Source organism: Cetorhinus maximus, unplaced genomic scaffold (genome assembly GCF_964194155.1).
Source record: "Cetorhinus maximus unplaced genomic scaffold, sCetMax3.hap1.1 HAP1_SCAFFOLD_3471, whole genome shotgun sequence".
NCBI classification, from domain to species: domain Eukaryota; kingdom Metazoa; phylum Chordata; class Chondrichthyes; order Lamniformes; family Cetorhinidae; genus Cetorhinus; species Cetorhinus maximus.
Window position 1 is genome coordinate 3,271 of NW_027599382.1, and position 15,404 is coordinate 18,674.

The window sequence follows — 15,404 nt, forward strand, 5'->3', positions numbered from 1 at the left end:
TCTGTTTAATATTGTTTAATCAAAGGGGAAGATGTGCATGGTCAGATATGATATTGGCCACTCTCTACACGTATCCAAAGTCTGAAATTGCTCATTTATTGGACACCGATCCTGCTAACTTCATATCAAGGGGCTGCATTTTTCAAAATGTCCTCCAATCCAATCCGATTCCAATTCGAAACAAAAATAAAAACAAAAATACCTGGAAAAACTCAGCAGGTTTGGCAGCATCGGCGGAGAGGAGCAAGTCCGAATGACCCTTCAACAGAACTAAGTAAAAATAGATGAGATGTGAAATATAAGCTGGTTTAAGGCGGGGGGTGGGGGGGGTGGGACAGGTAGAGCTGGATAGAGGGCCAGTGATAGGTGGAGATAACCAAAAGATGTCACAGACAAAAGGACAAAGAGGTGTTGAAGGTGGTGATATTATCTAAAGGAATGTGCTAATTAAGGGTAGAAAGCAGGACGGGCAAGGTGCAGAGAGCCCTAGCGGGGACGGGGTGGGGTGAAGGAATCAAAATAGGCTAAAAGGTAGAGATAAAACAATTAGCCTTTATCGATTCCTGCACCCCACCCCCACCCCCACTAGGGCTCTCTGCACCTTGCTGGTCCTGCTTTCTACCCTTAATTAGCACATTCCTTAGATAATATCCCCACCTTCAACACCTCTTTGTCCTTTTGTCTGTGACATCTTTTGGTTATCTCCACCTATCACTGGCCCTCTATCCAGCTCTACCTGTCCCACCCACCCCCCTCCGACTTAAACCAGCTTATATTTCGCCTCTCTTCTATTTTTACTTAGTTCTGTTGAAGGGTCGTGAGGACTCGAAACGTCAACGGTGCTCCCTCTCCGCCGATACTGCCAGACCCGCTGAGCTTTTCCAGGTTATTTTTTTGTTTTTGTTTTTGTTTCGGATTTCCAGCGTCCGCAATTCTTTTTTGCTCTTCAATGAAAAATTGGATCGTTGTTCGAGAGCAGATTGACACCGATCGGCTCAACGCTGCCACCATGTGGGATGTGCTCGTTTCGAGTCTCGATTTTCTTTGCGCAGGACTTCGGCTGCCTACCTGAAATAGCGATCGCGAGGGATTCACTCTGGGTGGAGTTGTACTCCCGCCCGGCGATGGTTGTCCGGTACGCGCAAGTGTAGTCTCCCTGATTGGCCATCGTCGTGTTCACCATGGTGAACTCCGCAACTGAGTCGCGCACGGTCAACCTGGTGCTTATCTCCAGCCCATTCTGGTACAGCTGGAAATTGCGGGTCCGGTAGGCTTTCGGGGCTGTGCAGAGCAGGGTGAGTAGCTGCCCCTGGGGGTACAGATGAAACTCGGTGTTCCTGGATATCGTGGGTCGTTCTGCCTTGCCTGAAAGATAAAAGGGAGGCAACTCTTGTGAACGCAAGGCCTGAACGCAAGTCAACCCAATCTTTTGGCATCTCTTACCCCCGCTGTGCATTGACGGACAAGGTTGCCCCTTCCTGGGGAGCCAGAATCCTGATTTCTACAGTGGGAAGGTGGTGGTGGGGGGCGATTGGTGTTGGGGGGGGGGAGGTGGGGTGGTGGTGAGTTAAGCTCAGGGAGGAGGTAGGGCCATGCAGAATATAATCCTGCACCTCTGCAAGCAGAACCACCATCTTGCAAAGCATGAGAGGTGTACGAAACATACGACACTACGAAATCACCCAACAAGACATTAAAGAGGCCATGTGTGCCAATAAGGTACTAATGGATATGTTCCATCAAGATGAGGAAGGTTTGGGTGTCATGGAAGAGGAAGCCATTACCACTGGCGAACAAACTTACTATGATTGAGAGAAGATGTACATGTCTGAGATTCGGCAGTATCTAAGAGAATTGAATCTCAGCTTCAAAGTCTTCAGGGAACCCTTTGTATCAGACGCTAAGCTGTTTTCTGCAAACGTATGTTGTAAATTTTATGAATACCTTTTTAAAATGTATATATCCTCGTAAGTTTGTTGCCCTCTTAAGAATAAAGAATTGCAAGGTCTATAAGGCAGGAGTGTATGAGCGAATGTAGGAGGGGCTCAACATCACCTCACGAGGAGGAACACATGGATGTCTTCAAATATCGTGGCTCGTAACTACACGAGCGCCTGCCCCATTGTTGCATCTCGCCTTATCTGACGTTTATCGTATGTCTCAGTCGCTCGCAGCGCAGAACAGGACTGACGCCGAAACGAGAGACAGCCTCGTCAAAGATTCACGCCTGACGCTCATCAGGGAAAACACCCGAGCGCCAAGTCTCCAAGCGTCACTGCGATGTTGGCGACGGGACAAACGGGTGCCGTTTGGCGGGCCGGCTGAATCGGGTTGTTCGACGCGTTGCCATGGAGACAGCAACGGAGCACTGTAGGCTCCCCAGGCTCCCGGCTTCAACCAAAGGCATAAGGTTTGACCATATTTCTTTTGTCTGAAGCGACCGGGTCCCTGAGTATAAATGTACATTGCTTCTAGCATGTATAAATGAGCTGCACCATGAACTTGACTCCTGACTTCTGAACCTGCATCTAAACCTCAATTATCTTATCTTAACTGTGTATCCTTTTGTTATTGGCCAGGAAACCTGTCCCACCTTCCGCCCCCACACTTTCACGCCTACCCCCACCCCTAGTCTATTAAAGCCCCTGATAATTTTGATCAACGCAATGAAATCTCCACATAACCTTCTTTGTTCTGAGGAGAACATGCATGAGTTCTCTATTCTCTTTCATGTTGCTCATTCTTGGCGCCAAGCTACCAACCTTAGTTGAACGTTCCCTGGTCTAAAGCAACCCCCAGTGGCTCCACACAACTAGATTCCCATACAGAGGCTACCATTGTGGTAAATCTCCCTTGTTTCCCTAAGGCTATGGTGACCATCGTGTGACATATGCACGTTTAAGTATCTATTTCAGGGGGACGCAAGGGCATAAGAAACAGGGATTGGAGTAGACCATTCGGCCCATCGAGCCTGCTCTGCCATTCAATGTGCTCACAGCTAAACTTGGGATTCCACTCCATTTTCCTGCTCGCTCCCCATATCCCACCATTAACGGAGAGGCCAAAAATCTGTCCATCCCGGTCCTCAACAATGGAGCATCCACAATCCTCTGGGCTAGATTCCCAACCCTTCGAGTGAAGACATTCCCTCTCATCTCAGTCCTAAATGATCGGCCCCCTTATCCCGACATTGTGCCCCCGTGTTTTAGATTCCCCGCCGACCAGCGGAATCGACCCCTCGGTGCCCACCCTGGGAAACCCCTTCACAATCCTGCAGGTCTCAATGAGATCGCCTCCCATTCTTCTAAACTCCAGAGACTATCTCCAGAGGGATCTGGACCAACTGGAAAAATGGGCCAGAAAATGGCAGATGGAATTTAATGCGGAAAAGTGTGAGGTGTTGCATTTTGGAAGGACAAACCAAGGTAGGACATACACAGTAAATGGTCGGGCACTGAGGAGTGCGGAGGAACAAAGGGATCTGGGAGTTCAGATACATAATTCCCGGAAAGTGGCATCACAGGTAGACAAGGTTGTAAAGAATGCTTTTGGCATACTGGCCTTCATAAATCAAAGTATTGAGTATAGGAGTTGGGATGTTATGGTGAGGTTGTATAAGACATTGGTGAGGCCAACTTTGGAGTATTGTGTGCAGTTTTGGTCGCCTAACTACAGGAAGCATATCAGTAAGATTGAGAGAGTGCGGAGAAGATTTACTAGGATGTTGCCGGGTCTTAAGGAGTTGAGTTACAGGGAAAGATTAAACAGGTTAGGACTTCATTCCTTGGAGCGTAGAAGGATGAGGGGAGATTTGATAGAAGTTTACAAAATGGTGAGGGGTGTAGACAGAGTAAATGCGAGTAGGCTCTTTCCACTTAGATTAGGAGAGATAAACACGAGAGGACACAGCTTTAGGGTGAAAGGGGAAAGGTTTAGGGGGAACATTAGGGGGAACTTCTTCACTCAGAGAGTGGTGAGAGTGTGGAACGAGCTACCATCTGACGTGGTAAATGCGGGCTCACTCTTAAGTTTTAAGAATAAATTGGATAGATACATGAATGGGAAAGGTCTGGAGGCTTATGGACTGGGTGCAGGTCAATGGGACTAGCGGAATAATATTTCGGCACAGACTAGAAGGGCCGAATGGCCTGTTTTTCTGTGCTGTAGTGTTCTATGGTTCTATGGTTCTAATATAAACCCAGTTTACACAGCCTCTCATCCCAGGGACCAATTTAGTGAACCCTTCACTGCACCACCTCCAGTGCAAGTACATCCTTCATTTAACACGGAGACCAGAACTGCGCACCATATTCCAGATGGGGTCTCACCAAAAACCCTGCACAACAGTAGCAAGGCTTCTTCATTCTTGTACTCCAATCCCATTGCAATAAAGGCCAACATGCCATTTGCCTTCCTCCTTACTTGCTACGCCTGCATGCTAACTTTCCGTGTTCCTTCTACAAACACACCCTTTGATCATCGACACTTACAATTCCCTCACCTTTTTAGATAAAGAAAAAAATTCTGTTTTCTTTCAGTCTCATGGCCAAAGTAAACAGCCTTGCACTCCGCTGCGTTACATTCCCATCAGTCACCTTTTGCCCACTCGCCCGACTTGCAGCCTCTCAGTCTCCTCCCCGCAGCTTACCTTCCCACCCTAGCTTGGCCTCATCAGCAAACTCAGATCCATCGCTAAAACAGAAACAGAAATACCAGGAAAAACTCGGCAGGTCTGGCAGCATTGGCGGAGAAGAGCACAGTTGACGTTTCGAGTCCTCATGACCCTTCAACAGAACTAAGTAAACTTAGGAAAGGGGTGAAATATAAGCTGGTTTAAGGGGATGAGTTGGGGGGGGATGGAGTTTGTTGGGACAAGCAACCAGTGATAGGTGGAGATAACCAAAATCTGTCATAGACAAAAGAACATAGAGGTGTTGAAGGTGGTGATATTATCTAGAGGAATGTGCTAATTAAGAGTAGCAGACAGGGCAGATAAGGTGCAGATGGCTCTAGTGGGGGGTGGGGGAATACTAAAAGGTAGAGATAAACAATGGGTGCAAATACATTTAAAAATAATGGAAATAGGTGGGAAAAGACAAATCTATATAAATTATTGGAAAAAAAAAAGGAGGGGGAAGAAACGGGAAGTGGGTGGGGATGGAGGAGAGAGTTCAAGATCTAAAATTGTTGAACTCAATATTGAGCCCAATAATTTATACAGATTTTTTCTTTTCCCACCTATTTCCATTATTTTTAAATGTATTTCCACCATTGTTTATTTCTACCTTTTAGTATTCCCCACCCCCCACTAGAGCCATCTGCACCTTATCTGTCCTGTCTTCTACTCTTAATTAGCACATTCCTTTAGATAATATCACCACCTTCAACACCTCTTTGCGCTTTTATCTGTGACAGATTTTGGTTATCTCCACCTATCACTGGCTATTTGTCCCAACAAACCCCCCACCTTAAACCAGCTTTTATATTTCACCCCTTTCCTAATTTTACTTAGTTCTGTTGAAGGGTCACGAGGACTCGAAACGTCAACTGTGCTCCCCTCTCCGCCGATGCTGCCAGACCTGCTGAGTTTTTCCAGGTGTTTCTGTTTCTGTTTTGGATTTCCAGCATCCGCAGTTTTTTATTTTTACTTTTAGATACGTCTCCCTCTGCCTCTTTGCCTCAGTCACTCATGTGGAGCGACCTCGAAACCAGAAAGTGGAGGGGGGGGTGAAAATCGGCGACTCACTTGTGATGGCGACCTGGACCCGGTCACTGTGAGTGGACGAGTGCATCTTGTGGTTGATCAGCACTTTGAACATGCAAGTGAAGTAGCCTTCCTGGTGCGTGCTGATGTTGTGGATGGTCAGGATGGCGCTGGAGGCTGACGTCGGCCCCACCGAGGCCACCGGTCCCGACTCGCCCACTTTGTAGAGGTAGAAGGTGATCACCGCGAAGACGCTGGCCGACGAGCAGCGGAAGTTGACGGCCTCGCCTTGGACGAACATGGCGGACGTCCGCAACACCGAAATCGAGGGCCGCAACAGGACATCTGAGGCGGGGGAGAGAAAGAGAGAGTGAGCACGGGTGAATCGCTTTGCTCCAGAGGCCCGGGTCAAACTGTTTTGGCCGGGGTTGGGTGGAGGGGGGCGTCATTGGATCTAGAAATTCGCCCCGGGTCACCTTTACATCGCCTACTCTAAATCCCGCTCGATTTCAGCTCCGCGGGCATGTTGATTGGACGGCGACCGGGCGGGGGATTGGACCAAGCAACGAATGCAACACGGCCTGTTCTCCATTCTTAGCCAGGATGAGTTTCCTCCCCATTCAGAAATATACAGAGCAAAGGTTACCTGTTTCAATCCCACGCTGTCCGAACATATGAAGCAGGAACAGGAGGAGGCCACTCGGCCCCTCGAGCCTGCCCCGCCATTCAATAAGCTGACGGCCAATCTGATTGTAACCTCAGCCCCACATTCCGGCCGACCCCCCCAATAACCTTTCACCCACCCCCACCTTGCTTAACCAGAATCTATCACGCTCGGCCTTAAACATATTTAAAGACCCTGTTCCCAACGCCTTTTGGGGAAGAGATTTCCAAAGGCTCACCAACCTTTGAGAGAAGGAAATTCTCCTCGTCTCCATTTAAATGGACGAACCCATATTTACAAACAGTGACGTCTATCACAGAATCACACACACAGTGCAGAAGAGGCCCTTCGGCCCATCGAGTCTGCACCGACACTGTGAGAAACGCCTGACCTACCTACCTAATCCCATTGACCAGCGCTTGGCCCCATCGCCTTGAATGTCATGACGTGCCAAGTGTTCATCCAGGTGCTTTTTAAAGGATGTGAGGCTAACCCGCCTCCACCACCCTCCCAGGCAGCGCATTCCAGACCCTCACCATCCTCTGGGTAAAAAAAGTTTTTCCTCACACCCACCCCCCAAACCTCCTGCCCCTCACCTTGACCTTATGTCCACCTGTGACTGACCTTTCAACTAAGGGGAACAGCTGCTCCCTATCCACCCTGTCCATGCCCCTCATAATCTTGTACATCTCGATCAGGTCACCCCTCAGTCTTCTCCGCTCCAACGAAAACAACCCAAGTCTATCCAACCTCTCCTCATAACTCAAATGTTTCATCCCAGGTCACATCCTGGTGAATCTCCTCTGCACCCCCTCCAGTGCCATCACATCCTTCCTATAATGTGGTGACCTAAGGTCTAGATTCTATGTCTAGGTTTAGATTCTCCCACAAGGGGAAACATCCTCTCCACATCCACCCTGTCAAATCCCCTGAGGGTCCTATATGTATCCATCAAGACGCCTCTTATTCTTCTAAACTCCAGTGAGGACAACTCTGGCCAAAGGCTCAGGCGTCACCTCTTACGTTGTAACATAAAACCACGTTCGGAGTTCTAGATAAAAATAACAGAAAGTGTCGTAAAAACTCAGCAGGTCTGGGAGCATCTGTGAAGAGAGACAAAGAGTTAACGTTTTGAGTCCAATATGACTCTTCTTCGGAACTTAGATGCCAAAACTGAACAGCATACAAATATACGAATGAGGAACAGGGGTAGGCCATTCGGCTCCTCGACTCTGCTCCCCCATTCAATTAGATCATGCCCGATCTGATTGTAACCTCGACCCCACATTCCGGCCTCCCCCACCCCTCCGATAACCTTTCACCCCCCCCTTGTTAATCAAAGAATTGATCTACCTCGGCCTTAAAAACATTCAAAGACTCTGCCTCAAAACTCCATTTGATATTTCTTACATCCATTGCACATTTACGAAGCTGAACTTTATCAGTCCAGTCATATTAAGTGCATTGCAACTTGTGATGTTTTCTTCTCTCTGGGGTTCATGAGTCTTTGGCACCCTCTTCCTCAAAAGGCCGGTGGAAGTAGAGTTTTTGAATATTTTTAAGGCAAGATCGATTCTTGGTAAACAAGGAGGGGTGAAGGGCTAATCAGGGAGAGGCAGGAATGTGGGGTTGAGGTTACAATTAAATCAGGCATGGTCTTATTGGATGGGCGAGCAGGTTGGAGGGGCCGAGTGGTCTACTCCCGCTCCTAATTCATACGTTCGTGTCAACATCGTTAGACCGAAAGCGGGATCATCTTGGCAAGTCACAACAGGAACTCACTGGGTAGAACATCTGTCTGACATAGAATTAGATAGCGCTGACTGCACTAAATACCAAGCACTGTGTGTTCGGCGCGGTCGCTCAGGCCCCACTCGTTTTGCCCCCAACCATTTCCTTAGCCCTGGTGTTCATATCGCACACCTGTGATGCTACAAAGTGGCGGGACCCTTCCAGAAGGGTTCTGAAGTGGGGGGGGGCCCCAGCGGGTGAGAAGTTCCCCAAAATGGCCACTGTCAGATCGTCTCTGCCCATCCCACGCAGCTCCTGCTGAGCTAACTCAATTGGCCGCAAGAGGGCGTAAGGACAGAGGCGGTGCGTAGTCCGCGGCTGGTCCGATCCCACCCCATCCTGCGTTTACGCAGAGAGAAACAGGCTTAACGTTTCATCTCCGTATGGCCCTCCTTCAGAGCTGGACAGCAGTAGACATTTGATGCATTTTATACTGGGGGTGGAGCAGGGGGAGCAAGGTGGAAGGTCGGCTATAGGTGTGATCTCAGGAGAGATCGACAAAGATGTCTTGGACACAAGACGAAGGGAGTGTTAATGATAGCGTTAAAGTCTAAAGAAGGTGTTGATGGTGGCATCAAGGTACAATAGCGGAATGTCTGAATAGCAGAAGGGTCAGCGTTCAGTGAGATCACAACATAGGAACAAGTGACAGATGGCCCTTTTTGGAGGGTGGGGTGTGGTGACTGGGGGTAAAGGATCAAAAAAAACTGAACGAATCAATCAATAAATAACGCATAAAAATAAATTTAAATTTAAATTCAACGTTAAAAAATGGATTTCAAAAGGGTGCGGTCGAGACGGAGGAGAGAGTTCGTGGTCTGAAGTTGTTGAACTCAACGTTAAACCCGGAAGGCTGTAAAGCGCCCGGTCGGAAGATGAGGTGCTGTTCCTCCAGTTTGCGTTGGGCTTCACTGGAACAATGCAGCAGGCCAAGGACGGACATGTGGGCATGAGAGCAGGGTGGAGTGTTGAAATGGCAAGCGACAGGGAGGTTTGGGTCATGCTTGCGGACAGACCGAAGGTGTTCCGCAAAGCAGGCACCCAGTCTGCGTTTAGTCTCCCCCGGCAATGCAGAGGAGGGGGCCACATTGGGAGCTGGCATCGTCCACAGACGTGTCGGGTTAAGTAGCCTCCGACACGGGTAAAAAAGGCAGGAGGAGTTCCGGGAGGGATTTGAACCTGCATTAGCCTAGTGCATTAACAGTAGGCCAACAATGCACCTCAACTGCCTCCGCTACAAGTATACCCTTCCTTCAGTGAGGAGATATTAATGATACGCAGACTCACGAATGCCCTGTATCGTTGTAGCAAGCCCTTCCCTACATTTCTACCCCACTCTCCACCACCGCCCTTTCAGTAAGGAACCAGCATCCCATTTGCCTTCCTAATGATTGTCGCTGATGCTCGAGGAGGGTGGAACTGGGTGACAGCAGGGCAGATCAAAGGGTTGTGGGGTTGGAGGAGACTTCAGAATTGGGGATGGGGGGGAGGTGAGACCACGGAGGGGTTTGCAAGCGAGGGTGAGGGCAAACAGCACGAAATGTGGAAGAAGTAGGGTGACTGCGGGGGGGGACTGGGTGGGGAGGAACCCCAGCGTTGGCACCCTTAGCCTAACAGCCAACTCTGCGGATTGCAGAGGATTCCATATAACACCACATTTGGCATAGAGTGATAGAGTCACAGAAAAAGGCCCTTGGGTCAAACAAGTACCTAACTAGTGCTGGCACCTGGAGAGGGTCCAGAGGAGGTTCACGAGAACGAACCCAGGAATGAAAGGCTTAACTATGAGGAACATTTGAGGACTCTGGGTCTATACTCGATGGAGTTTAGAAGGATGAGGGAGGGGGATCTGATTGAAACTTACAGAATAATGAAAGGCCTGGATAGAGTGGACGTGGGGAAGATGTTTCCATTAGTAGGAGAGACTAGGACCCGAGGGCACAGCCTCAGAGTAAAGGGAAGACCTTTTAGAACAGAGATGAGGAGAAACTTCTTTAGCCAGAGAGTGGTGAATCTATGGAATTCATTGCCACAGAAGGCTGTGGAGGCCAGGTCATTGAGTGTATTCAAGAGCGAGATAGATAGGTTCTTGATTGGTAAGGGGATCAAAGGTTATGGGGAGAAGGCGGGAGAATGGGGTTGAGAAAATTATCAGCCATGATTGAATGGCGGAGCAGACTCGATGGGCCGAATGGCCTAATTTCAGCTCCTATGTCTTATGGTCTATTCTAATCCCATTTGCCAGCACTAGGCCCATAGCCTTATATGCCAAGGCATCACAAGTACACAATCAAATACTTCTTAAATGTTATGAGGGTTTCTGCCTCTACCACCCTTACAGGCAGTGAGTTCCAGATTCCCACCACCCTCTGGGTGAAAAAAATTCTTCCTCACATCCCCTCTAAACCTCCTGCCCCTTACCTTAAATCTATGCCCCCTGATTATTGATCCCTCTATCAAGGGGAAAAGTCCCTGTCTACCCTAAATACGCCCCCTCATAACTTTATACATGCAACACCAAAGCAGCGCATGCTAGTGTTTATACTATTTTCGGGGGTAAAAAAACAATTAAACTCAATTAATAAAACAAGGGGGCAAATTAAATGGCAGCCCCTTAAAGGGAAACTGCGAAAACAAAGAGAAACTCTGAAAGAAGACTAACAAAAATGAAATTTAAGTACGACTAAAGGTGCCAACAAAGGTGCCAAGCCCCTGTGGTACCCACCCAAGCCTCGATCGTGCCCAAGTATTTATGCTCCATTCGGGCCTCCCCACCTAAATCCCCCATCACCAGGCCTCACTCCCTGTCTACTGCAAACGTGTGCCCAGTGCCTTTGTCTGTTTGTTTAGCTTCCCCTCAAATGCATCTGTAGGATTCACCTCGAACTCTCCCTCAGGCAACAAAGCTCAGTGTTCTCACCATCATTTGGGTAAAGGAAGTTCATCCCGACTTCCCGGTTGGATTTTCGGTAGCTATCTTACATTAACGGTCCAGTTAATGAAGAGCGCCCACCCTATTAAAGCCTTTCGTAGTTTTAAAGACCTCAGCTCGGTCAGCCATCCTTTATTTCTTTCACCAAGGAGAAATGAGCTCCAGTTTGCCAGTCCTTCCTTTCCCAAAGTGCATTCCCACACAGTACGTGGGACTGGACAGTGAGGCAATGCGTTTAATTGCCTGCCAATGCGATTCTGCCCAAGCTGACTTTTTACTTACCATAATGCTCAGCGGAGACAATCGTCAATGAGGAACAGTCAAAATTGTCATGCAAGACTCATTATTTGATGAACGCGCACTGTCAGAAACTTGATGCGGGCAATCTGCTAGCCTCAAGTCAAATTAACAAGGTGGATGCTGCGGAGGTGGCAGAGAGTGGCAGCAGTGTACCAACAGCTGGTCCTTGTATCATTCAATCGTGGGATGTGGGCGTTGCTGGCAAGGTGCAGCATTAACTGCCCATCTCTAATTGACCCTGGAGAGGCTGGTGGCCAACTGTCTTCTAGAACCGCTGCAGTCCGCGTAGTGTGGGTACACCCGCACAATCCACATGGTGCAGGTTCCAGGGAGTGTAGAGCCAACCATATTGCTGAGTGTCTGGAGTCATAGGTAGGTTAGACCACATAAAGAACAGAAGATTTATTTCCCTAAAGAGGATTGGTGAACTAGATGGATTTCCCCCCCACCGGTCATTAATAAGACATGAAGTTCCTGATTTTTAAAAATTTATTCACGAGATGTGGGTTTCTCTGGCTGGGCCAGTATTCATTGCCCATCGCTCGATGCCCTTAAGAAGGTGGTGGGTGAGCTGCCTTCTTGAACCACTGCAGTCCCTGTGGTGTAGGTACACCCACAGCGCTGTTAGGGAGGGAGTTCCAGGATTTTGTCCATGTGGTGTAGGTAAACCCACAGTGCTGTTAGGGAGTTCCAGGATTTTGTCCATGTGGTGTAGGTACACCCACAGTGCTGTTAGGGAGGGAGTTCCAGGATTTTGTCCCTGTGGTGTAGGTACACCCACAGTGCTGTTACGGAGGGAGTTCCAGGGTTTTGTCCCTGTGGTGTAGGTACACCCACAGCGCTGTTAGGGAGGGAGTTCCAGGATTTTGTCCATGTGGTGTAGGTACACCCACAGTGCTGTTAGGGAGGGAGTTCCAGGATTTTGTCCCCTGTGGTGTAGGTACACCCACAGTGCTGTTAGGGAGGGAGTTCCAGGATTTTGTCCCTGTGGTGTAGGTACACCCACAGTGCTGTTAGGGAGGGAGTTCCAGGATTTTGTCCCTGTGGTGTAGGTACACCCACAGCGCTGTTAGGGAGGGAGTTCCAGGATTTTGTCCCTGTGGTGTAGGTACACCCACAGTGCTGTTAGGGAGGGAGTTCCAGGATTTTGACCAGTGACAGTGAAGGAACGGCCAATATATTTCCAAGTCAGGATGTTGAGTGAATTGGTGTGGAATTTCCAGGTGTAGGTGTTCACATCTATCTTCTGTTCTTGTCTTTATAGGTGGTAGTGATTGTGGGTTTGGAAGGTGCTGCCTAAGGAGCCTTGGTGAGTTGCTGCAGTGCAACTTGTAGATGGTACACACACTGCTGCTACTGTGAATGTGTGGCCAATAAAGCAGGCTGATTTTTCCAGGACAATGTCCAGCTTCTTGAGTGTTGTGGGAGCTGAACTCATCCAGGCAAGTGGGGAGTATTCCATCACCCTCCTGACTTGTGCCTTGTAGATGGTGGACAGGCTTTGGGGAGTCAGGGGGTGAGTTACTCACCACAGGGTTCCTAGCATCTGACCTGCTCTTGTAGTCGCAGTATTTTTTTGGCTGATCCCAGTTCAGTTTCTGGTCAGTGGGATCTCCAAGGATGTTGATAATGGGGGGTGCCATTGAACATCAAGGGGCGATGGTTGGGTTCTCTCTTGTTGGAGATGGTCACTGTGTGTCACAAATGTCACTTGCCTTGTCAGCCCAAGCCTGGATACTGTTCAGGTCTTGCTGCATTTGGACATGGGCTGCTTCAGTATCTGAGGAGTCGCGAATGGTGCTGAACATTGTGCAACCATCAGCGAACATTCCCCACTTCTGACCTTACGATGGAAGGAAGGTCATTGATGGAGCAGCTGAAGGTGGTTGGGCCTAGGACACTGCCCTTAGGGACTCCTGCAGCTGAGATAACAGACCTCCAACCACCACAACCATCTTCCTTTGTGCTTGCTATGACTCCAACCAGCGGAGAGTTTTGCCCGTGATTCCTATTGACTCCAGTTTTGCTAGGGCTCCTTGATGCCACACTTGGTCAAATGCTGCCTTGATGTCAAGGGCGGTCACCCTCACCTCACCTCAGGAGTTCAGCTCCTATGCTTGAACCAAGGCTGTAACGAGGTCAGGAGCTGAGCGGCCCTGGCAGAACCCAAACTGGGCATCAGTGAGCAGGTTATTGCTAAGCAAGTGCCGCTTGATAGCCCCTTCCATTGCTTCACTGATAATCGAGGGTAGACCAATGGTGTGGTAATTGGCTAGGTTGGATTTACCCTGCTTTTGGTACACAGGGCAACTTTCCCACTCGGCCAGGTAGATGCCAGTGATTTTGATCGAATTCAGATTCCACCACCCACCAACTGTGATGGGATTCGATCCCAGGGCCCCAGGTTTCCAATTCAGTGACATTCTCACTTCGGTACCGTCACTCACTCCGAGTTCCTGCCCCCAAGCTTGGCCTGCGTGGTGCAGTGCATGCTCCTTGACAGCCGCAGTAAACGCAAACTCCAGGGATGCAACTAATGTCTGATGAGGGTTTCGAATTAACCCTCGGAACCAACTTTTACAGGGGCCATTTCCAAATGGCAGGGCAGAGATCGAGATCTCCCGTGTCCCTCTTGCACCCACTAAAGATGTTTTCTTTGTCCTCTTTATAATGTGTTTATTTTTCTGAATTGTATCATTGCAAAGATAAACACTGAACAAAGTGATATTTTTTCTCAAAAGTGTCAGTCCGTATCTTGTTCTCAAGTATTTTTTTTTTCATTTCAGACAGTGCTGACCTTCAATCTGCTATTAACACCTACTCTGGACCAGCTCTGGCCTTCATTCAGCTCTTTACACATTCTGCTATTTCGCTTTCACACAGTGCTGACCTTCATTCTGCTATTAACACCTACTCTGGACCAGCTCTGTCCTTCATCAGCTTTTTACACATTCTGCTATTTCGCTTTCAGACAGTGCTGACCTTTATTCTGCTATTAACACCTACACTGGACCAGTGCTGACCTTCATTCAGCTCTTTACACATTCTGCTATTTCGCTTTCAGACAGGGCTGACCGTTATTCTGCTATTAACATCCACTCCGGACCAAAAGCTTTAGCCTTTCATGCTCTCATTACCGCTTTCTTTGCCCCGTGCTCGGTGCCAGCTTTAACATTCAATCTACCCTGGGCCTCTAACCTATCCCCGGCCTTCTCTTTTGCTCCACCTGCCACTCCCCCCTTTCTCTACGTGTTCTTATTTCCCTTCAGGGGGAGGAGCCGAAACTCTTCTGCCAGCCCGTCATCTGAGCCCTGAAAGGGTTGACCAGCCTTACCTGTCACGGTCACTTTGACACGCTCACTCTCCGAGGAGTTGTACAGTTTTCCCGACCTCTTGAGCTGGTAGAGGCAGAGGTAATACCCGTTGTCGGCGTAGGTGAGGTTGGCGATGGAGAAGGTCATCGAGAATCCTGCCGTTGGCACGGCCTGGTAGGCCACGGGGGTCTCCCCGTCGACCTTGAGCAGCAGGAAGATGGCCCCGCTGAAGATGGAGGAGGCGGTGCACCTGATGCTCACGTACTCGCCGATGGAATACTTGCCAGATGTGCGGAACAGCTGGATGTGCGGCTTGGTCGGCTGGTCTGAAGGTGAAAAACGAGACGGGGAGGGGGGTGGGGGAGGGAGATTGGATGAAACAAGGAGGCGGCGAAAATCAGGTCACCGTGGGAATGAGACGCCAGAGAACGAGGTTGTTCAGGCCCTCCCTATCTTTCAACGGGCCGAGGCGTGTGGCTGAGGTGTGACCACTTTCGCTGCAGCTGTGCAGGTTCTCTGTTTCCTTCTACATTTCCCAATTGAATTGGGAACGGGGAGAAGGCAGCACTGCAGCGTTGTCGTCGGACCCACAATCCGGAGGCCCGGGTTAATACCCTGGGGTCATGGGTGCAAACAACTGGCGCAATGTCCAACTGGGGGCTGCCTCTGCCTCGACCCCCGTGGTCCCCCCACCCACCG

At 49.3% G+C, this 15,404-nt stretch overlaps 1 protein-coding gene across 1 annotated transcript; it reads right to left on the bottom strand.

Annotated features, from left to right (window-relative positions):
• Positions 1 to 1,068: 1,068 nt before the first annotated feature.
• On the bottom strand, positions 1,069 to 15,031 carry LOC144678038 (immunoglobulin superfamily member 1-like; the record flags this gene model as incomplete). The annotated part of the gene is made up of 3 exons (XM_078537965.1): positions 1,069 to 1,365; positions 5,747 to 6,049; positions 14,726 to 15,031. Coding segments are annotated over 3 exons (906 nt in total), but the record flags the coding sequence as incomplete, so codon positions are not given.
• Positions 15,032 to 15,404: the final 373 nt, after the last annotated feature.